The sequence below is a fragment of the Galeopterus variegatus genome, unplaced genomic scaffold (genome assembly GCF_000696425.1).
Source record: "Galeopterus variegatus unplaced genomic scaffold, G_variegatus-3.0.2 Scaffold9408, whole genome shotgun sequence".
In the NCBI taxonomy this organism is placed as follows: Eukaryota; Metazoa; Chordata; class Mammalia; order Dermoptera; family Cynocephalidae; genus Galeopterus; species Galeopterus variegatus.
This window is the reverse complement of record NW_007735519.1, coordinates 12,881-37,623: the sequence shown is the minus strand read 5'-3', so window position 1 is coordinate 37,623 and position 24,743 is coordinate 12,881. Positions and strand designations below refer to the sequence as shown.

The 24,743-nt window shown below is 43.6% G+C and overlaps 1 protein-coding gene across 1 annotated transcript in view; it reads left to right on the top strand.

Moving 5' to 3' along the window:
* The window catches only part of CCDC149 (coiled-coil domain containing 149), a 48,540-nt gene extending 27,891 nt beyond the window's left edge, over window positions 1–20,649 (top strand). The window contains exons 7-9 of the mRNA XM_008593619.1: window positions 1,917–1,993; window positions 9,065–9,181; window positions 20,222–20,649. Of these exons, the coding sequence (XP_008591841.1) occupies window positions 1,917–1,993; window positions 9,065–9,181; window positions 20,222–20,649 (622 nt within the window). The remainder of the gene's footprint in view (window positions 1–1,916; window positions 1,994–9,064; window positions 9,182–20,221) is intronic.
* The last annotated feature ends 4,094 nt before the right edge of the window (window positions 20,650–24,743 follow it).

The following is a 24,743-nucleotide window of genomic DNA, read 5'->3' as shown; positions in this document are numbered from 1 at the left end:
CTGTTAGGGCACTAGTGGATTTACCAGGTAGCCACCTCACAGCCCTGAGAGCTGAGCAAAATAGACCCTACAAATGGAGTGAAAATTGAATGTAATTGATAAAGGCTATGCAGAATTTTAAGACTTAAGGAAAAGAAGAAAAGAAAAGCTCTAAGTGTCTAGATGAAGAAAACCATGTGTACTAATGCCAGAGTTTTCTGTGAACTCAAAGGGAATATTAATTAAGATGCTGCAAGTCAATTCAGGTAAAATAAGGATGAATTCAAAGCCATATATATACGTGCAGAGATATACGTATTCACGTCTCTGTATGTATGTGGGTGTGTTCAGCTATCTCTGGAATATAAAGAGAGGTAGGAGAATAATTCTGGTGTTCTGATTTACCCTGCTGAAAGGAATTGAAACTTTGCTATTAAGGTGATTTCCACATCATTTTAGCACAGCAGTGCCAAGAAAAGCCCCCAAATAAAATAAAAACTGATTTTTCCATTTCCAGGCCAATGAAAAGTGATTGAAATTTTAGATGACTATCAGATCATTTCCCAACTATATTTAATTTTGCATAGAGAGAAGGAGGGGAATGTGTGCCTACATTTATGTTTATCTGTGCATCTAGACAGAGTTTGACTTTCAAGTAAACAGTACGATCTTATTAAATACACATTCTAGAAATTGTATATCACAGTGAATCAGAATGGCTACCTTAGAAAGTAGCATAATTATTCTAATGATTCTGCAATTACTGAAAACTCTTTTGAAATGCCTACCTTTTATTCTTTCCATAGACAATTACAAGTCATAAGAAAAGAAAAGAATCTATTTAATCAATATGTTTATTGAATACCTACCATGTCCCAGGCATTGTGCTAGATATCAAGGATATAGACATCTGTAAGACATATGTTGGGTCTAAAAAGACAGAACTTATTATTTTATTGACTCAAAGCAACATTACTAATAATGTTCACTTATCTTATTTATATTAGATTTGGTTGTTTCCAAAAATAAGATCTAAACTCAAAGAATCAAGGTGCGATGCTACTAAGAGTATTCAAAATTAATTGTCGTCTTTAACAATGAGCAATTCCCACATGGAAATTCCATGAGATGTCTTGGGCAATGGTGGAATAATTGTTTAGCTTTAAGGGCAACTACCATGTGGGAGAGGACTCACTTTAATGGCATTTTGGTATTTTTTTAATCATTCACCTTACTTTTGTCAACCAAAGTAAATTAATTACCTGGTTGAGATATAAAACACAAAGAGTTTATTTGAGAACTGTTAGGACTGCAGCCTGGGAGACACAGATCCACGAAGTCTAGAACATGTGCTCCAAAAAACAAAGGAAAGTCAGGAAATTTAAGGGAAAATGCTTACCAAAAAGGAAGGGGCGGTTCCAAAAGTTGTGATTGTTGTTAACATGTGTCAGACAGCCTTGTCCTTTAAGGCACTGTTCGTAACAGTTCTTGGAGGCAGGCTTTGGTCAGGAACCTTCCTGTTTGGGAAGAAGGGGCAGAAAGTAGCAATCAGCAGATTCACGGCAGTTGCTCAGCCAAGAGGTTGCAACCTTCCTGCTGAGGCTGAGTGCAAAGTTTCAGTGTCCTCTGTCAAGATGTGCCTGAGACTCAAGCTGAGCTGGCCCACCAGCTCCGTTTTATGTGCTTTGACCAGGCTGATGACACTTTCCCTTGTCACTTTTTATTTTCATATGTACTTTGAATAGAGTATATGTATTATTTACACTCATGCATACATACATGCATACATACAAATATTCCATTTTTAGCATATATCTCAAGTCTTAAAACTTTTTCTCTCTGTTAGGGCACTAGTGGATTTACCAGGTAGCCACCTCACAGCCCTGAGAGCTGACAGGATGCTCATTAAACCATTGTTAATTTCTCCCCTTTTTCAGAATCCTTGGGAATCGGGTGGCTGAGCTGGAAAAAAAATTAAGAACTCTGGAAGTTTCTGGTTTGTGGAGTCTTCCAGGTAAGCAGAACTTCATGAAAACTGGTTTCCTTTTTTTAAAAAAAGGAAGCTCTCACATAATTTACAAGAAGATTCTATCTTTTTAATGTCCTTTTATTTGGAGATCATTGCCGAAAAATCTGTAAGTGTTTTAAACTTACACACTGTCATTGGTGGGGAATCAGAAAAATATAATAAATATTCAAATTCTCATCTGTGGAACTATGCAGTTTTGCTCACCTAAATTCTGAAATTGTCATTTTGTCTGTTTTTTTGTCAGGAAATTTAAGGGAAAATGCTTACCAAAAAGGAAGGGGCGGTTCCAAAAGTTGTGATTGGTGTTAACATGTGTCAGACAGCCTTGTCCTTTAAGGCACTGGTCGTAACAGTTCTTGGAGGCAGGCTTTGGTCAGGAACCTTCCTGTTTGGGAAGAAGGGGCAGAAAGTAGCAATCAGCAGATTCACGGCAGTTGCTCAGCCAAGAGGTTGCAACCTTCCTGCTGAGGCTGAGTGCAAAGTTTCAGTGTCCTCTGTCAAGATGTGCCTGAGACTCAAGCTGAGCTGGCCCACCAGCTCCGTTTTATGTGCTTTGACCAGGCTGATGACACTTTCACTTGTCACTTTTTATTTTCATATGTACTTTGAACAGAGTATATGTATTATTTACACTCATGCATACATACATGCGTACATACAAATATTCCATTTTTAGCATATATCTCAAGTCTTAAAACTTTTTCTGTCTGTTAGGGCACTAGTGGATTTACCAGGTAGCCACCTCACAGCCCTGAGAGCTGACAGGATGCTCATTAAACCATTGTTAATTTCTCCCCTTTTTCAGAATCCTTGGGAATCGGGTGGCTGAGCTGGAAAAAAAATTAAGAACTCTGGAAGTTTCTGGTTTGTGGAGTCTTCCAGGTAAGCAGAACTTCATGAAAACTGGTTTCCTTTTTTTAAAAAAAGGAAGCTCTTACATAATTTACAAGAAGATTCTATCTTTTTAATGTCCTTTTATTTGGAGATCATTGCTGAAAAATCTATAAGTGTTTTAAACTTACACACCGTCATTGGTGGGGAGCTGGGGGGAATCAGAAAAATATAATAAATATTCAAATTCTCATCTGTGGAACTATGCAGTTTTGCTCACCTAAATTCTGAAATTGTCATTTTGTCTATTTTTTTTTTTACTTTTGTGAATGTAGTATATTGTTTCACTTTTTATCTGCAAGTATCTATAAGAGATTTGTTCCATGTAATCATCACTTCTAAAAATATAAGAACATACAAAGATTTGTTCAATTTAATCATCAGTCCTAAAAATGAATATAAGAACTTATGAGGACTTGTGCAATTTAATCATCAGTCCTAAAATTGAATGTAAGAATTTACAAAGATTTGTTCAATTTAATCACCAGTACTAAAAATGAATATAAGATCCAACACTTTTTCTAACCCAAAAGTACCTCACAACCTCCTTCACCTCCCTTCCCCATCCCATTTTTATGTAGCTTGAAAATCAAAATTTCCTGTGGAGATTTTTTTCACAGTTGTACACCATCTTAGGAGACGCTGATGTTTCACTTTAATTAGCTATATTTATTCCGTTTGTCTTGGTAAAACATCCCTTGCGTGAGACCCCCGTCAGCTATTCCCCCTTGTCTTTCCACTCTTCAGAGACTTGTATTTATCATTTCCCACCACCTCCTCTTTCCCTGGAAGCAAGATTGCACATATATTTTTAGTTACTTAACCTTTCTGTGCAAACCAGTCTCCTCTACACTTGAATCATGTGGGCTGCTTCCCCGTAATGTTTGATAAATGAAAATTGCCACAGGGAGGTGGACAACAGCAAGTTTTCCTAAAGTAAATCTGAATAGCTGCCTTAGGTTGCCTGGAAGCGTATTTCATAAATTGGAATTTTTAGCAGAGATTTCTTGAACTCGATGTCAAAAGACCTAACAGAACTAATTAGTAGTGGGGGCCATGCTGGGGATTTGAATGATCCGTTTTGTACAAGAACATTTTGATGCTGTTAAAACCTCACCTGTGAAGTCCTTTCTTTTATTGCGTTGAATTTCAAAACAGCTGGGCAAATTTATCATTTATTTGTACAGTCAGATTGACATCTCTGTGCCTATAGTGGAGCTTTATTTTTTCTTTTGTTTTTCTTTTTGTCAAAATGACTTAGTGAAATTTCTCACTGTTTTCTATAGTTTACATAAAAAGATGAAAGTCGAATAAGTGAACAATGCTGAGAATTTTCTGTTTCTCGTACTGTCTGGTCTAGGTGAGACTTCAGATGGCTGCTATGCAATAACAATTGTTTCTTTCCTTCTTTTTGCTGCCTGAAGGCCTGAGCTACAATGTTTCAATAGGATTTGGGAGTATGTTCTATCTGAATTATCTGTTTTTTGTGGATGATATCAGCAGGGCATTATATTATCCTTGCATGTAAATAAGTAGAAATGCATTAACCCACCTTTCCTTGAACTTTTCTGATTAGAACAGTCAATTGAAATAGAAAATTCAATTAGTACAAAGCAAATATTAAATGGTGAAATCAGCTTTGAGGGATGAGGCTGAATGAATTTTATGCCATGGTCATATTTGTTCTAATCTCTGGTTTCTGCATAGACATGTAGTGGGAGGACAGGCAGAAGGAGTGGAGATTCCCCGGATCTGGTAGTTTCTCTAATGGCCATAGCATCTCCCTTGTGCAGTGATGAAGGATGTTCCCATGAAGCATCGCGTTATGATGTTTTCAAGCTGTGGTGAGGGGAAGGGGGGAAAGCCTCTTCCAGTGTAAACCGGTGTAAACCCTTCTGTCTGCTCATTGTTTATGTGTCTCCATTTAACCTACTGAACAGTAGAATAAAAGGGACTATGTTCCTTTCCTCCTCCTCTTCCTCCTCTATCCCCTCCTCCTCCTCCTTTTCTTTCTCTCTCCAAGTAGGAGCCAGATCATGGTGTTTAGCCAACTGGAGGGCACTGAGTCCCAGTGGTTTCAGAGGATTGCTGACTCTGTCTTATTTAGTAGCATCTTGAAAGGACCAGTGTCTCCTCCAATAAATCAGCTCATCAGTGTGTTGATATGTTTTAGGCATAAACTGTGAGTTCAGTGCTGTACCAGACATTCTAGATGTGCCCCTCACCCCCTCCAAGAATCTACAGTCCACTTGGGGAAGTGAGATGAATCTGCATCAAGCAGTGAGAGGAAAGAGCAAAATGGAGCATAAATCAGTGCTGAGCGTGTGAGGGAGCGATGTGAGGAGTCGTCGAATGCTCCACCTGGAAGGACGGTTGAGAGCTAAACTTTCGAGGATGACAAATACTTGGTGTGTATTGTACAACACCCACTCCCACGCCGCAGCAGACATTGCCAGTCAATCGCATCATTCTTCCTTGCTGATTTCAGATGTGGCCCTCAGGACAGTCTTCCACATTGGATTTCTAGGCAGCTACCTCCTGGTCAGAGCTGATATGTGAGAGGAAACATTTTCCTCTTTCCTGGTCTAGTCTGATTCTCTCGCTTTGGATAGGGAAACAGAGGCCCAGGAAGTTAGATGATACCTAAGGCCCCAGAGGCTGGCATTAGAACCTGGGTGTTGGATTTTCATTTCAGTGTTCTTCCACCAGTGCTTGGTAATGACTCTTCAGAGAGGAGAGGATTGTGGGTAGATGAGGTCAGCTGGAGACTAGTTCACAGAGCAGGTCGGTCTGGAGAGGAGGAATTAAGAAACCAGAGCAATCTCTTCTGAGACTCTAAAGAGCAGTGGAGAAGAAGCCTACCCCTCATTAATGCAACGTTGAAAGACTGTTGGACTTTGAGTGTGCCGTGATTTTTCTTGGCCACTCCTTTCCCTCCCTCCCTGCTCACCCTCTCAGCCACTGACAATGGAGCTCTTGATGTTGTTTGCTAGAGTTGGGACAATGCTGGGAAGGAGGCACATTTGACAGATGTAACAGCCTGCGTAGAGAAATCATCTGGATACAAAGCATATGCCAGACTGTTTAGCTTGTCTCTACCAGGTGGGTAAGCTATGGGGCTATTGCAAGAAGCCAGAAGATGGGCCCCATTGACCATGCCCCTCGGGGAGGAACGAGCCTCCACCCTCCCCAGTCCCTGCCCAGCAGCCCTGTCCTCTCATCCTCTGCAGGGAGAATGGTGCTTGGGTGGCTCTGAGGGAGGTTCCCTGGATGTGTTCATGCTCAAAAAAAGAAACGCTGAAAGCCAGAAAAAAATCTGGCAAGAGCAGAGCCTGGCTCTTTGAGCTTTTCATTTTCATTCTCTCTCTACTCCATGCATCAGCCTGAGGAGGAAAATGTGTGGTTTGAAAGCACTTGGTACATTTGGAGAAGGAAATAAGGGATTTTGTGCAATAAGGAATCAGGAGAACTTCCAGAAACTCAAACACCAGCTCCATGTAAGGGCCTGCTTGGCCTTCTACATCAGTTGTAGTTTAACTCTAGTTTGTGTACCACTTTCACCCCACTCCCTTAAGTTCTAGTCCTAAGAACTGAAATGAAAGTACGAGACAGCTGACCATCAGATTAGAGCTCAGTTTAGCCAACATAGGTGGAATCTGGACTTAGAAACAGTGGAACTAAGAGCCTTTTAAGAAAGGTTTTATGAAACCTTCAATCATTTTGCAAGAATGACCAAATCTTGGCATTTTACCTTAAGACCAGGAAATGATCTCTCTAGGGAAGAATTTAGGGAGTATTTCTCTTTTCCCCAATCCTCACCTTGCCTGGACTTGGAAGAGGGGTGGCTTCTGTTCCCCTTCTCTACATGTTTGTGCTTGGATTTTTGGAGAGGTTTAGTGTTGCTAGTACCAGGGCTTTTGAGGAGCCATTGTGGAGTGGAAGATGACCCTGTGGTTGGGTAGACCCAAGGAGATATTCCACCCTAAAGAATCCCTCATGACAGGAAGGGCTGAGGTCCTTGTTCAGGTTGCTTGGCCCAGCTGCAGCCAGGCCCACCTCTGCTTACAATTCTGACTCTTTGACTTCCAGGGCAGAGGGGATTTGGAAGGCTGGTTGGAACACAGAGGGGCAGAGTAGTGTGTCTCCTACTGAGTCTCCTGAAGACTAGAGAGCTACTAGCCTACCTGCTACAGAAAGATGGGTCAAGAAATGCAGTCCTGTCTCTGACTTGAAGACAGCAAATGTTGCCTCAATGGAGAAAAACAAAAGAAATCCACCTCGAGGCACCTGCTATCCATTCATGGTAACCAAAGCCTGGATCAGCATTAGTCTGTCAAGGTCTTTCCAGCTTGTATCTTTGCATCACAAAGGGAGGCCTGGTTGTGTTGACTTCATTCTGAGAGCCTCTTAACAACATCCTGAGCTGTATGTTAACAGTTTTCTTTGGGGAACCTCCCCAGGTTGTGGCCCTGAAGATTTCTGTTTTTTTTCCACATGAGACAATAGCTGTGCTGGTGCAGAACTTCAGGGCCAGCTCCCATCAGGTTCTTCTCTTCTGGGATGACTCCCAAATAGCAGAGCAACTGGAGGCTCCATCTGCCTGAAGCAGCAGCCAGCACCCATGCCTGCCAGACGTCAGGATTCCCAAGAACACAGCAGCCATTTATTCAGACATTTATCAGACACCTACCTGCCCTGTGCCAAACACCATCACAGTCTTGGAAATCAAGTTAACAAGACATGGCCTAATGGGAAGACAATATTATAAACAACTAGGAGGGACCTAGACGTACAGTGATGAAGTTATGTCCAAGTTCACCTGGTTCTCCAAAGGAGTAGACGTCTTTACACAAATGTCATTCTGTGCTCTGCCGAGCCTGAAGCTGAGTAAAATCATAGAATTTTAGAGCCTCTGATCTGAGCCCCAGAGACATTTAGTGAGTTGGCTTCACACAGCTTTAGAGAGGGACTTGCTCAAAGTCAGATAGCTAAGACTAGAGCACAGGCTAGACTTGTGGCCTCCTGGGGTTTCATTTTTGGCAGGATGGTTCCCACCAAGAGAATCCCAAAGCTTCATGGACCAAAGCCAACTGCCTGTTGGGCTCTCCTGTCCACTGGGGACAGCATCACTATGTCCATGTGTTTTGTGTCTGTGTTCCTCATGCTCCTGGTTCAAAGCTATACCCTGCTCCTCACCTCTGTGATTTGCATGGCCTCTAAAGTAGAGTCATGATGTCTTTCTTTCCTCCTCCTGTTTGTCTTCGACTTGCTCTATTCATATCGGGAGTTCATACTGATAGGTAGAAGGGTTTGGCTGGAATAGGATCGTATGTTCTAAGTGAAAGTTTAGCCGTGATAATTTGGAGGATTTGATACTACCTGCCTTTTGATAGAGTTATTATTCAGTCTAAGTGACGAAATGGAATTAAGTCAGATATACTGTGTGCAGCAGTGCTGTGTACACTGTATTTATTGCAATAGGTGACACTTATTGCTTGCTGATTAAATGCGCACATGCGTTACATGAACCAGATCACTTCGTCCTCACAACCACCCAATGAGGTGGGGGTTGTTATTCTTCCTCATTTTACAAGTTAGGGATCTGAGACCCAGAGAAGTGAAGTGCCTTGCCTGAGGTCATCCAGCTAGCAAGTGATGATGTCCAGAACACAAACACTGTAGCATAGCTCCAAAGCCTACACTCCTAAGCACTCTGCTATTATTATCGTTATATCTCACCCAGATCAAAGCCACTCAAGTTTTTGGTTGGCATAACAGGCTGCCCTTTTTTTTTTTCTTTTACTTTATTTTATTTTGTCAATATACAATGTGGTTGATTATTGTAGCCCATTACTGAAAACTCCCTCCCTCCACCCACTCCCCCCTCCCTCCAGGCTGCCCTTTAATGATGGCATTTGTGGGCAACCATCCCTGAACAGACTCTCAAGAATAAGTTGAGGTCTCTAATCATAGACAGCTGGCCCTGGACCTCACTGCTCTGTCTTCACATACAGAAAGGGCCTGCTAGCCCTCTCCCTTCTATAGTGTTGCCTACAGTGGAAGATGGTTCCTAGTTAACCCAAAAGCCAAGTAGTTGTGTGGGAGTAAATGTAGCCCAACACCACTGATGATATAACATGTCCATTTTCCCCTTTACCGTGACAGGGGGCAAGGACACCATACTGTTCAGCGAACCCGCTCTTCCTACCATACAGAGGTCAAGGTCCCCACTGCTGAAGCTTGTTGAGCAGCCCACTGAGAACAAAGTGAATCCCAAGGATGGTAAGCACGCCTCGATTTCTCCATCTCTGCCTGGCACGTGCCAGCCACAGAGGAGGGGCACAGTGGACATCAGCCCCTTCTCCTTCCTGCAGCTGCTGTGGCACCACTGGGGCATTCCTCATGTTTCCTTTTGTTTAAGTGGGTTCATCTTGTTCAGAGGTTCCAGCAGAAGATTCCAGGCCCCTGAGCATGGTGGCATGGAGGTTAACAGTGAGGACTCAGGAACTGAACAACATGAGTTCATGTTTCAGCTCCACATCATATTGGCTGTGAGAACTTGGGCTAGAGACTTCAGCCTCTGCTTCCTCTCCTATAAAATGGTGACATGATGGTGCCTACCTCAGGAAAATCTTGGCACATTGCCTGGCACACAGTAAGTGGTCTGGGAACCAGTGGAATGGAGAGAAAGTCTCCTCTGCCGGGAAGATAGCTCTGGTGGTAGGGCATTTTGAAGGGAACCAAAGACCCATTTAGGGAGCCAGATGAGCCAATAGATGTGAAAGTCACATCTCTTCCCATGTGGTAGTCTTGTTTACCCCCCAAAACTACCCTTCACATCTTTCAAAGTTTTGCTTGTCTTCTTCTGCCACCCCCAGTATGGTAGCCAGCTTCCAAGATGGCACCAAGTAGTCCCCACCCTTTGGTATTCATGTGCTGTATAGTCTTGTCCCATGTTGTATCAGGGTTATCTGTGTGATTAATAGAATACAGAAGAAGTGATGGTATGTGACTTCTGAGGATAGGTCATAAAAGACATGTGGCTTGTGCCTTGCACTCCTTCTTGGGTCATTCACGCTGGAGGAAGCTGGCTGCCATGTCATGAGGATACTCAAGCAGCCCTACATTCTGTTTATGGGATGTGTAACTGAGGCTGCCAGCCCTCAGCTGTGCAAGTGAGCCACCTTGGAAGCAGGTTCCCCAACCCCAGTCAAGCCTTCAGATGACCACAGTCCTTGTGAACATTTTGATGGGAACCTCAGGAGAGACCAGGAGCCAGAACCATGTAGCTAAACTGTTCCCAGACTCCTGAGTCTTAAGCTGCTAGGTTTTGAAGTAACTTGGTACACAGCAATAGGTAACAATATACCCAGCATGTGAGTACCAAGATTCTTTCCTTGAACATCCACATTTCTTCTCCATCTTCTCTTGCTAAGAGTCACACCTTCAATCATCACTTTCACAAAAATATTCTCAAAGCATTTTCCCCCTCTGGGTTCAATCTACAAAGTTACAGTCCCCCAGTTCCCAGAGCCTGAACTTTTCCACCCGAACATTCTGCAGACTTGCCAAGTATGCCATCAGCAACTCTTCCTGATTCCTCCCCTTTTTGTTACCCTTCCACCTACTCAGGCTTGAGACCTCGGAGCCGTCACCGCGGTGACTTTCCTTCCCCATCCTCATCTGGTCTGTAGCCAAACTCCTTCTGCAGGGTTTTTTGCATCTCTTCTACCCTTGCCTCTGGCTTGGTTCAAGCCATTATTACCTTGTCAGCAGGGCTCCCCTCCTGGCTTTCCTGCCTCCTGGAGTCTCCTTGCTTCATTCCCGTCTTCATCCTGCTGCTATGGGATCAAGCTTCTGGAGTACTGTTTTCCGTAATGTTTGTACTCTGCTCAGAAATCCCGAGTGGTTCTCAGCTGTCTTCCACTTTAAATCTCAACTCTGCAATCCAACCTAGCCTACTTTTCTAACCTTATCTTACCTAACCTTATCTGACCTAAAAACTGTGCTTTTATCAAAATGGACTAACCAGCTGTATCAGTTATCTATTGTTGGGTAACAAACCACCTGATAACTTAGGCCTTAAAGCAACAACTCTGTGTTGTTGATTCCGAGTCTTTGGGTCCAACAGGCAGTTTTGCTAATCCGAGCTGGGCTCAGCAAGGCTCACTCATGCATCTGCACAGCTCAGTTTTGCAGCCTGTTCAAATCACTCATAATAATGCATGAAGTGGTAAGAATAGAAGCCAGGACATGTCTGGGATTTCAACATTCCTGGAGAGAGTCCCTGTCTCTGGTAGGTTCCACGCCGGCCAGAAAGTAAGGCTGAACCTTTCCAGCCAGCACCAGGGGGCTGGCCAGTAACTCACCATGGCCCAGTGTGCGCTTTGGAACATGTCTTGGCTGTGGTCATCCTGTGCCGGCATCCAGGGTCCACATGGAGATCCAAAGCCCTTTGTCTGTTCTGGGCTTGCTGAGCCTGGGGGTGGGCTTGGGCCTGCTGAACTGAAATGGAGCATGAGCCTGGCTTGATTTTCACAAGGGCAGCGTAAGTAATGGACTGATTCAAAATGATAGCTTCCAGGCTTCCATCATTAGCCCTCATTGTTCCAACCCCGTCTTCACCAGCGCTGGGTGGGAACAAGGAAGCGTTTGTGCAGTGGCTGTCAGCGGCTGGGATGGCCTCATCACGGTCACATCTCTGATTAATTCCAACTGAAAGCAGCACACTCGGGAGGACAAAGCCCATCAGAGACTGGTTAACAAAGGAAGACAAATGTCTCCTTTGGGCCAGTGCGGGGGAAAACACATTTTTAGAAGATTAACAATCTTTTCTACCAAGAGATGTTGTTTCTTCATCTTTCAGAGAAAATATTTTTCTTTCCACACGATTTGTGTCATAATGCATTTGTATCAGTTGATTGCCTCATCATTACTGCTATGTGTATTTTTAATAATAAGTATTAATGATAATAATTCTATTTGCTAAAACAGCACAGAATAATTACTATTATTTGTAACAAAATTTTTCTACTCTTGCATAGTTCAGAAATCCTTTATGGAAATGGTGATGATATGTGTCTGTTCTTAAAGTAAAAATACAACTCCCACAGCTGAAGAGTTAAGTTTCCAGAATCTTAAAGAAGGATTTTGCTCCCACAGCAATTAATCAGAGGTCCTAGTGATAGCTTAACAGTTGTGATACTTTCAGTATCTTTTCTTTGTCTCCTGATAATGACTTGAGTTTACTTTTTGGTTTCCTTTGGGTAAACAAAAGGGAGGAGTGGGTTGGCAAATCCTGCTGTTGACTCATAATTCAGTGCTAGAGCCTGGCCCCTGTCTGGTCCCATGGCTTTGAAAATCCAGCCTTTCTCAGAAAAAATAAATTCCTGATAGGACCGAAGAGTAGAATTACAGCCTGCGCTCACTCATCCTCTTACTGTGGCTCCGTTTTAACCTATAATGATGGCAACAGTGTTGTTTCTCCCATCTCCTCCCCCTGCCCGACTCATCCTCTTACTGTGGCTCCGTTTTAACCTATAATGATGGCAACAGTGTTGTTTCTCCCCTGCCCAAAAAAAGTTAAACAGTTCTCCCTGGTAATCTCAGAGGTTTGCCATTCTAAAAAAGGTTCATACATGTGGACATGAGTGGAATGTCTTCTAAAGAAATGGCACAAGGCAAAATATCAGCAACCAAAAGGCCCCCGTGTAATTTAGACCACCCTCCCTGAGATGTAAATTAAGGTAGAGAAGATTAACCTGACCCACAGTAAAGACACACTACAAATGGTTTAGGGGTTAGATTGTTACGAGTAAGGTTAATTAATATTTCAGGGGCACCAGAATATGCTATTAAGTGTCCTGGAAGAAGTAATTTCTTAAGAGTAATTTCCAGAAGGAGTTTATTCATCTCACATTGGTGAAAAATTTAGCTGCAGAAAGCACCATAATTTACTCCTTTTGAATAAAGCTTCCCCACTACACTGGAAGCTTGCTCATTTTGACCCACTGTTTCTCATGTCCCCTATCCAACCACTATAAAAATGTTCATTTATCAGTATGAAAATTATGTGATTGCTTCCCAGCTACCTTAGGCATAGCTAAATGTTTGTACAAGTTAGAAATCTCTTTTTATTTCAGACAGTAACATTTTAAGAACTTTTAGGTTAGCAACCTGAGTACAACCTGAAATGAATATCATAAATTCAAGAATTACTTTCATATGTTAATGCATGATATCTAAATATGTGTAATAATATATTCATTTATTTTTGCATTCATGTATATATCCATATATTCAAACATTTAATAAGCTATTTATTAAGCCTCCATCTACAGAACATTGGCAAGGTTAAAAAATGAATCGGGCAATATTTTTATACTTGAGATGGTTTCAGTGGATTGAATGGCCCCCCAAAGTCATGGAAGCACCCACAGTAAAGACACACTACAAATGGTTTAGGGGTTAGATTGTTACGAGTAAGGTTAATTAATATTTCAGGGGCACCAGAATATGCTATTAAGTGTCCTGGAAGAAGTAATTTCTTAAGAGTAATTTCCAGAAGGAGTTTATTCATCTCACATTGGTGAAAAATTTAGCTGCAGAAAGCACCATAATTTACTCCTTTTGAATAAAGCTTCCCCAGTACACTGGAAGCTTGCTCATTTTGACCCACTATTTCTCATGTCCCCTATCCAACCACTATAAAAATGTTCATTTATCAGTATGAAAATTATGTGATTGCTTCCCAGCTACCTTAGGCATAGCTAAATGTTTGTACAAGTTAGAAATCTCTTTTTATTTCAGACAGTAACATTTTAAGAACTTTTAGGTTAGCAACCTGAGTACAACCTGAAATGAATATCATAAATTCAAGAATTACTTTCATATGTTAATGCATGATATCTAAATATGTGTAATAATATATTCATTTATTTTTGCATTCATGTATATATCCATATATTCAAACATTTAATAAGCTATTTATTAAGCCTCCATCTACAGAACATTGGCAAGGTTAAAAAATGAATCAGGTAATATTTTATACTTGAGATGGTTTCAGTGGATTGAATGGCCCCCCAAAGTCATGGAAGTTTAATCCTCACTGTAACAGTTGAGAGTAGGAAATCCTATTATGGTAATTGAAAGATGGAGCATTGAAGAGGTTATTAGATTGTGAGGATGATGCCATAGTGAATAGATTAATAATGGTGATCATGGGCGTGGTTCTGAGGACTTCAAAAGGAGAGCACATGAGAGTCTCTCTCTCTCTGCTCTGCCATTTCTACCATGTGAGACCCCTAGGCAACTGTCGCCACCACCAAGGCCTTTACCAGACGTGTTCTCTGGACTTTGGACTTTCCAGCCTCCAAAACTGTAAACAATAAATTTTGTTTTCTTTATATATCACCCAGTTTCAGGTATTCATGTTATAAGCAACAGAAATGGACTAATAAAGTGGTTATAAGCTAAGTCTACATAATTAACAATTTGAGGGGAAAAAATTGAAAGCAGTAAGTTCCCTAGGTCCAGAAAGAGCCTTGTGGGAATTTGGACACTGGGAATATTTCTTCTGTCTGGGTTTAATTGAATAGGCTTCACGGAAGAGGTGGAGGTAGAGCTGACTCTTGAGGTTCGTCATTGGGGTATATCAGGGAATAAGAGTTGCAGAAGAATGAACCACCCTAAGCAAAGGCACGGGGCAGGGTGAGCACCAGGAAGGGCTCAGTGTGGCTGGAGTGCGGGGATACAGGGAGAGGAGTTGGATGTCAGGTAGAAAGATGGATGAATGTTGGGTCATAGAAGACCTTCAGTGCGAGCTTATGAGCTCAGGCTTGTTCCCAAGGCACTGGCAGCCTTTGAGGGTTGTATACTGAGGAAAGGCATGATATTTGTGCTTCAAGTTTACAGTACTTCTCAAACTGTAGTGTGCACCCACATCACCTGGGGTCTTATTCAAATGCAGATTCTGAATCAGTAGGTCCCAGGTAGTGCCCGAGATCCTGCATGTCTAATAAACTCCAAGGGGATGCTGCCTCTGCTGGTTCAGAGACCCCACGTTGGGTAGCAAAGCTTCAGGGAAGGTTCCCTCCCAACAGGTTGGATCAGAGCAGGAGGAGACTAGAAGCAAAGGAACCTATTAGGAACTAACATACTTTATCCTGGCTGAACAGAGCTGAGTAGTTTAAAAAAAAAAATCAAGGCTTGCCTTATTTACTCATTTATACATTCATATATTTCTTTTTTTTTTCCTTTTTGTCTTTTTTCGTGACTGGCAACAGATCGCAACCCTCAGTGTTGCCCCCGTACCGGACCGGGACCGGTAACGGGATCGCAACCCTCGGTGTTGCACCCGCACCTTGCTCAGCCAGTGAGCGGGAACCGGTCTGTATGTGGGATCTGAACCCTCAGCAGGAGCGTCGCCGCACTCCCAAGCGGCGCACTGTAGCAGTGCGCCACCAGGCCGGCCCGCATTCATATATTTCATTATAAGCACAAGTAATGGCCTCATTTTCAGATACAACACTTTGAGGCCAGCGAATTCCTAGGAGGGTAATACATAGTTGTCCATGACTAAATACAGGCTTCAGAAAGCGTAAAGTAGATTTGCTCAAATGACTGGCCCTAGGATTTGTCTACGGTCATCAAAAGGGCTAAAGAGGATGAAAATGGCTTCTTTTGAACGTGAAAGCACATTTGTATCAGGAGAATTCGAGGCTTGGGTGGTGGGGACAGCAGCCAGGACTCGCCTTGCCCAGCTGAGACCCACAGCTCTTCCCCACTGGTCCTGGTGTGTCTATTATCACATCTGCCATGTCTGTCTACAACCATTTTCTCTTTGTTCCCTGTGCTCCACCCTTCTTCGTCTTGGTAGTTTCATTTCAATCTTCCATTGCATATGATTTCCCTGTTTCACTTCTTCTAGAGTTTCTCAGAGTTTTTATTAGGGTTCATCCATTTTTAAGTTTCTTAAAACTTCTAAGTACTTGATTGGGTAAATAAATGCTCAAAAATGCACTCAGTTATTTAATTAAGTAAAGAAATGCTCAAAACCACATATGTTTACATTAACAAATACATGCATTGTGTTAAAATTAGGACGATCACAAATGTAATAACATTATTACATGTTACAGAAATTCTAAGCTGCACTTTAATTCAAACATTTTAGATTATATCTACTTTTTAGATTACATTTAACCTAAAGTATCTAACCACATACTTAGATTTATGGGTTTTTAAATACATAACTTTTCTAAATTATATAAATAATCCTCAAAAATTTATCTAATTCTTATAAATAGTCACCACATACCTGTCTTCTGGCAGGGTTTTGTTTCTGAAATGTCGAGCATGGTCTGTACTTGCTTTCTGAATGCTTACCTTTTCATTAGCTGAGGTGATGGTATGAAAGTCACAACCAGCTGAACCTTGGGGAAATATACCTCAGGTATTTACACACAGAGACCTCAGAAATCCAAGCCATGACTGGCATTGGGAAAGGAGAAGAGTGTCTTAGTCAGCTTGGGCTGCTGTAACAGAATACCATAGACTGAGTACCTTAAACCTCAAACATTTCTCATAATTCTGGAGGCTGGAAAGTCCAAGATCAAGGTGCTGACAGATTTTGTGTCTGGCAAGGGACTGCTTCCCGGATTGCAGATGACAGCCTTCTTACCATATCCTCACGTGGCAGAGACAGAGAGGGTTCTCGTTGTTTCCTCTTCTTATAAGGGCACTAATGCCATCATGAGGGTCCCACTCTCATGACCTATTCTAAACCTAATTACCTCCCAAAGTCCTCACCTTTGGGGATTAGGGATTCAACACGTGATGGGGGCATGGAAGGGAACACAAGTGTTCATCACATAGCAGTAAGGGACACGGGCAATACTTGCAATACTTGGCAATTGGTGGGTAGGGAAAGGAAATGTGCTAATGTAGCTTCAAAGTCTTAAGCCCCTGTGACCATGAAGCAGTACTGAAATGGCAAACAGGAAGAGGTATATTGGGGAAAAATAATCTCCTGAAAAGCGCCAGCACATTTTCCAAGTGGAAGGTCCAATTGGCAGCTAGAAACATGGGTCTGTATTCCCTACCGGAAGCAGGTGGAGCCATTGATATAGATTTGAGAGCTGTACTCTTAGGCAGAAGTTAAGGTTATGCGATGGCCAGTGAGTGAGAGTGAATGAGGAGAAGAGAAACAGATGGCAGGTCACTGGGGGAAGCCACTTGAGGGTCCAGAAGCAGAGATCAGGATCAACAAAGGACACTAGGAAGGCATGTGTAAGAGGTCAAATAATGGCCCCCAAAGATTTCAGCTCCAAATCCCCAAAACCTGTAACTGTTAACTTATACAGCAAAAGACTTTGCAGATGTAATTGATTTATGGATCTTGAGATTAGGAGATTATCCTGGATTATCCATTGGGGTGGGGGAGGCTAAACGGGATCATATGTATCCTTACAAGAGGGAGGCAAAAGAGAGATTTGACACACACAGAAGAAGACAAGGCAACGTGACCATGGAGGCAGAGATTGGAAGGATGTGGCCACAAATCAAGGAATGCTGGCAGCCATCAGAAGCTGAAAGAGGCAAGAGACGGATTTTCCCTTAAAGCCTCCAAGGGAGCATAGCCTTGGTTTTAGCCACTGAAACCTAATTTGGACTTCTGACCTCCAGAGCTGTAAAAGAATTCATATGTGTTATTTTAAGGCACTAAGTTCATGGCCATTTGTTACAGCAGCCATACAAAACTAATAGAGTGTGCTCACAGAACTAGATTAGAGGAGAAACAGAAGAGTACAGTGGTGTTCCAGAAACCACAGGGAAAGACAGCTTGAGAGGAAGATGTAGCCAATGGAAAGGCATCTTATTTTATAAAACTAGTACTACAAGCAAATACTAAAAAAATTTAAATAGCACAGAAAGGTATAAAGTTAAATTTAAAGGCCTCCTCCACCCTTACTTCCTGCCCTGGTCCTTGGTCTGCTCTCCAGAGGCAACCTAAAAATTTTAGCATATACCACCCGAAAGAATTTTACAACTCGGCAAGTGTATCTATATATATAATCCCCTCTTGATGGGCTTTCAGATTCTTTCCAGGTTTCTGCTATTAAAAACAATGTTGTAGTAAGCATCTAGGAACATATGTCTTGAAATATTTTGGCTGATATCCACGTGTAGTTTCCTAACAATAGAATTACTGGGTCAAAAGATAAATGCAATTAGAGCTGCAATAGATATTGTCCAAATGGCCTGTAAATGAGTCTTACTAATTTTTACTCTCTTTACTAATGTATGATTACACCTGTTTCCCCACATCCTCAGCAACATTGAGCTTTGTCAAACCATTTAATTTTTGCCAGTCTGATAAATGAAAAATTACATCTCCCTGTGATTTAAGTTTCTTTATTTATGAGGGATGTTATGAATTGTGTAATATGTGTGCTATTCATCTGCATTTCTTTTTCTGTGAATTGCCTGTTTTCAAGCAACATTTAAATATTTGTTGAAAATTGGGGTGCATTCAAATGAACAAATTCTACACACAATAACATGGATGAATCTCACAAATGTCACGTGGAGCAAAAGGAGCCAGACACAAATGAGCATGCACAGTAAGATTTCTGGATGTAAAGTTCAAAGACCAGGCAAAACTCATTTGGCATTTTAAATAGGATCATGGTTACCCCTGGCAAAAGAGAAGTGACTAGGAAGCGGGGACTAGAAAGGGGGTCTTGGGATATCAGACTAGGAAGTATTTGCAGGGGTTGGTAATATTTTGTTTCTTGTCCTGGTTGCTGGTTAAATGGCTGTGTTCACTTTGTGAGAATTCATTGAATTGTTTCGTTATGATTTGTATACTTCTGTGTGTTATACTCCATTAAAAAAAAATGTCTTGGGATATCAGACTAGGAAGTATTTGCAGGGGTTGGTAATATTTTGTTTCTTGTCCTGGCTGCTGGTTAAATGGCTGTGTTCACTTTGTGAGAATTCATTGAATTGTTTCGTTATGATTTGTATACTTCTGTGTGTTATACTCCATTAAAAAAAAATGTTTTTTTAAGTATTCTTGAATGCTTAGAATGTGTCAGACACCGTGGGTGAGTCAGACAAGGCTACTGTTCTCATGGACTTAAATTCTAGAATGAGATAAACATATCAAATGCTTGGCACAGTATCTAGCACACACAAAAAAGCACCCAGTAAGCATTAGCTAGTAGGATTCGTTGTAGAGAGGGGAGAAACGGAACAATGCGTGCAGAGCTCCAGCTCCCCAACTTCCAGCTTCCAGCCTGAAAACACACCTGCTCATATCAGGCGGCAGGCCTGATTGCAAGGGGGTTCTATTGTGGTTCCATTTGGGTGCACTGGGAAGTGTTCCTGGGGCCCCTCACCCCTTGACTGGGCTCTTTCATACATTTCATCACTGTTTGGCTTAAGGGCTCAGGGAAGATTGGCTTCCAGGTACTAAGTCCTTGCTCCACCAAGCCACTATCCAGTCCTGCAGAGTAACTCTTGCTTGCTAGGTCTGGAAGGGACATCAGAATCCTGTCCCTCATTTTCTGTCTGAGCAATAGAGGCCAGACCAGTCATCCTGATCAGAAAGCAAGCAAGCAGGGAAATGGGGACTAGATGCCAGCCCTCAGGGACCCTCCCCGCCTCCGTTCTCTCCCATCCCCTCTGTTCAGCTCTAGAAAGTCTATTCTGCAGAGAAGGGGGTTAGGGACAACAATTTAGTGGGGGATAGGGAGACTGAAGCTGCTTTTGCATATAACTTTTTATTTGAAATTGAAGAAACATCAGGCTTCTGCATCAAAGAATGAGGTGCTAAAGGAGAATCCAGGATGGGATAGCACTAAATCCCTCCCAAACTGTCCTTCTGCTTCCCACCCTGAAGGCAGCCAGAACCTCTTTTCATTACTAAAGAGCCCTAGGTCTTCCCTGAGCTGCAGAAGGGAAAAAACCTTTGTCCTCAATTTAAGTATTTGACGGGCACAAGGCCTACCTTTAGTGAGAGAAGCAGAAGCTAACCAGGCACCTGAAAACGATCAATCACGAACATGACCCAGGTGCTTCCTTTCTCTCCTGTAGTGACAAAGTGATCACTAGAGTGCTTGCTTGCTTTTTTAACTTGGGTCCCATGTTCCCCCTCGGCTCCAGTGCCCTACTCAAGGTTGGGGGTGGGGGGAGGTGACAAAAGCGTTCCCCCTCCTCAGAGGCCCCGTGCCAGTGGGCTGGGCGGGAGGTTGCAGGAGAGGGGAAGAGAGGGCCGACTTGCTGCCAGGGCTTTGATGCTGTCCTCGCTCTTTTCAGGGCAGGTCCAGAAGCAAGCAGGAGATGAAAGCTGCGCCGCTGCCGAGGCGTTGACAGCGCCTGAGGATGCTGGGAAGCCCGCTGTCAGCCCCCCAGCAAGTCAGAGCCACGGGAGCCAGCACAGGCACTTTCTACCTTCGTTACCCCAGTTACCTTGTGAGGAAGAAGAAATAAGCAGGCTTGGAAGGGAAATAATTAAACTGACAAAGGAACAGGCAGCTGCAGAACTGGAAGGGGTCAGAAGAGAGAGTCCCATGGCAGGTCAGAGGAGGGAGACAGGGCCGTCCCCGCCATACCTGGCCTCCAAGGGACAGCTCCCCAAGCGTTGCCCGGACTCCTTTGAGTCCAGCCAGCCAGAAGCTTCCACACTGGAAGATGGTGAAGGGATCCCAGGGCAGGGAGGCCCAAGGAGTGCTGTGAAGACCTGAAGGAGAGAGGGATCTGACATGGTGACANAGAAGAGAGAGTCCCATGGCAGGTCAGAGGAGGGAGACAGGGCCGTCCCCGCCATACCTGGCCTCCAAGGGACAGCTCCCCAAGCGTTGCCCGGACTCCTTTGAGTCCAGCCAGCCAGAAGCTTCCACACTGGAAGATGGTGAAGGGATCCCAGGGCAGGGAGGCCCAAGGAGTGCTGTGAAGACCTGAAGGGGAGAGGGATCTGACATGGTGACACTTTGAAGGCACCAGGGACAGCAAGGAAAGAGCGACATGTCAGGACAGTGCACCCAAGTGTTTTATTCTCCTAAAACACCTCCACTTCTGCAAGGGAGAAAACACTCAGATCCTGTTACAAACTGTGAATATTCTGATGATGCCAGTGCAGTCTGATTTATTAAACACGGGTCCTCAAGCTTCTCAGTGTCATCTTGTTCTGCCGAAGATGTGCTGCTGTGAACGCGGCCAGGCACGGGAATCGTGTCTGCCATATGGCTGGGTTTAAGCATGCATCTTTCTGTCAGCATTTGTTTTATTAGAGATAAGATGTTTTTCTATTAGCATTTAATGTTGTCGATCAAAATTATGGGAAACGGATGGGTTTTTTATCAGGTCCTCATTTGGTAATGGCTAGGTGGCTAAAGAGAAAGGTGTAATTGAGCGTAATGTGTCCAGAGGGCCCGCGGCTGCACTCCATCACAGCAGGGCCCAGCAGGACCTTCCTGCATGGGTGTTCTTGGCATCCTGCCTGCAGCACTGTCTGTCATGGTGCCGACTGGCAGGTGGAAAGGGACTTAAGCAGGCTGAGAAGGTTGGCTTGTGGTTTGAAATCCACAGCCCCTGTTGAGGCCTGTCTGCTGACTGCTGGAGCTGTGTTTTCCAGGCTGTAAATCTGGAGGATTAATTGATCTGAAGGGATGGGGTGCAGGGGGGCAAGTAAAGGAGGAAGGGGACCCCAGTTGTGTTTGCTTTTCTGTTTCTGAGATGAGAAGTAGAACCTGGAAATGCTGGTTCTCTCCGTCTGATCTGTGCTGCCTATAGGGTTTTATGGCCATTTGGGGTTTGGGATAGATCTAGCTGCTTAGAACCAGTCACATTCCCAGACTGAAACCTCGGACCCTTCCCTCTTTCAATGAAATGTTAAGGTCACCTCATCTGTGCCACCAGGTACTGGGATTTTAAAGACATGTCACAGAGCTCATGGCCCTATAAGGGAAAGAGAGAGGAAAACAAGATAACTTCATTCCAGCATGGTAAGGGGACTATGAGACCAAGTACAAGGTCCAAGGGTGCGACAGGAGGATGTGGTCAGTTCTACCTGGTTCTTTCCTTTGGGATAAAAATTAGCCTTTCTAGGTTGCATCTGGTGCTGAGGAAAATTGAAAGGTCATCAAACCATAGACTTTGAGCTGAACTCGGTTCATTGCCCCAGGAAAGCCTGATACCAGATCCCAAAGCTCAAAACACTTCTGAGAACCAGAATCACTCCTGCAGGAAAAGGAGAGGCACCCAGTGTGGTAGAGGTTGAAAATTCATCCTAAAAATCTGATATTTATACCAGGCTGGTGATCCTAGGTGTGGCAACTGCACGTGGGTGGCCTGCCCATGCTAATCTCTGCCAGGCTGCATCTCCACGCTTCACTCGGCTGGAAGAGTGGGGGGAACCCCATCTCATACTGTGTTACCTCGCTGTGCAGGAGAGCAAAAGCACAGACCGGAAGGGCCCAGTCCATTGTCAGATGCACACTGAGAGGGCCTTCAGCTGCTTTGGTCACCCCCACCTAGTGAGATGGGAGCAAGCTAGAGTCAGTTCACTGTTGCTCCTGGTGAGGAGGACGCACCATTGGCCCCTGTCCACCGGGCCCTAATGCCTCATTCATTCCTCTGTGTTCCAGCCTATCCCCCAACCCCCCAAGCCCCTCCCCGCCACCTCCAACTTTCCCTCAGAGGAGGGCGCTTCTGCAGCTGCAGAGCTTGCACAGGCCAGCAGCCACTGAAATAATTTTCCTGCTGGACTTGAGCCTTAACTGTCTGCAAATGTTCAGCACTACTGTGTAGGATGCCAGATCCACCAAAGGAAAACAAAGCCAAATTTAATACAATAATAATAAAAAGAAAAATCTTGCCCTGCAGAAGCTCTGGTTTTGACACTCAGTCAGCTGGGTTCACATCTTCAGGGCCCATTCATCACCTCTGGAAGGCAGGCTTTATAATAAACTCTTAACACTCCATCAAGGTCAGGGGAACTGCAGTGAGTCCCTGAAAGTCTGGGGTTCAGGGTGTTGGGGGCCATAGGGAGTGATAACGTATACTCTATGCATGTAGTCAGTCTGGGAGGGTCTTGTGTTATTAGATGGAATGGGAGCCAATGAATTGATCTGGTCACACGTAACCATGAAAACATCTCATACACATATATAATGCTATTCCACCTCAGCCATCCCTACCCAACATGGTTCTTCCATTCCATAGACATTAAAGAGTGTTTCAGCAATTATTTATTGTTGTCTTTTGTTTTTCTAAGGGTCATTGTGAAAGCATGAAGCATTCTCTCCCCTACTCCACCAGATAACCCTACATCTGGCATGCTACTCTCAGCTCCAAGTCACACTTGCAGAAACTTAAACGATAAGGAGATGAATTCTATCACAGAATGAGAACTTCAGGAGTAGGGTATTCCAGGGCTGGCTCATTCAAGAAAGACATCAAAGATCTGGGTTTCCACCTTCCTGTTCGCCTGTCTCTGTGTCAGCTGCTCTCATGATAACAGGATGGCTGCAGCAGCTCCAGGCATCACCACTTCTCACAGGTGTCCAAAGGCAGAAGCAAACATACGTATGTGTGTGTTTTAAAAGCCAGAAACCCAGTTCCTGTCACATTTCATTGTTCAGAATTATCATGTGCCTATGTGACCATGTCACATGCCTATGTCTAAACCAGTTCCTGGCAGGGGGGATGGTATTACCATGGTGGGTTTAGGCTCACCAAGATTCACCCTCTGAATTGGAGAGGGGACCTGTCCCTAGACATGCAGATTCTAAAAGGGTGAATGCAAAACAAAGTCATGTCTTAGGAAATATAGGACAGTTGGGGATAAATTTAAGTAGATTTGAGTAGGCCACCAATGGCATTGTCTCTGAATCTCACATCTTTTTCCTTCTTAAAGAAGCCACAGTACGATGTTACTGATGAGTTTGGAGTTGGGGGCAGGAGATGGATGCCGTCTCATCTCCCCTCCTCCCTGGCTTTATGATCTGTCCTGTTTTGTAGGTGGACGTTCCCACCTTTGTTTGCCTCTTCACCTGTGTTTGTCCTTCATGGTCGTTCTAGCACAGTTGCCAGCAGAATGCAGAATAGTCTGGATAAACGAAACAGAGCTGACAGGTCTCTTAATGAAAGCTTGTTTGCACACTCTGCATTTCTTGTGATCGCTTTGTACCTGAGAGCTTTAGGTGTGGATTTTTACATATGAGTATTTGTCGTCCTTTTAATTAAATCCCGTGGAAATGGATTGGTTTTTGTAAAGCAGGCATTTCTCATTCCAAACTCCTCTTCCCGTGCCTCCTCTGCCCTTCTTCCTCTCCCCTCCCCTTCTGCAGCTCCACAGCTCTTCCCCGAAGCCTCTCTAGCTAGGATCCTCCTGATGGCATTCAGCTCAGTCCCTGCTGAAACCTGTTCCCTAAATTAGTTTTTCCCACATTGCTCCTCTTCTGTGCCCTCACACCACCCTCACAATGCGAAGTTCTAGAAAAGGGCTCTGCTATCAGTTATTCATGTGTCGGAGTGAATTTTTGGATGTGTAATTGCTACTGGGAGTATTTGCACTCCATTTCACTATACGGCATGAAAAGTTCAGTCTCTTCTCTAATTTCAAAGACCTGCTACTTGCTCATTGAGTTTATCTTCCCTGTCTCTTTAAAATTACAGCACGCCTTTGCCCTGCTGGTTTTCTGCGCCTCCAAAAAATGGGGCTCTCTCCCGGCTTCATTGTTTTCTTGTAGCTCTGTGATTGACTCGGCACCCTACTTCTCTTTGAAAAATGTCTCTATTTGAGCACCCTTTCCCTCTGCTTTCATTCTGGAAGCTT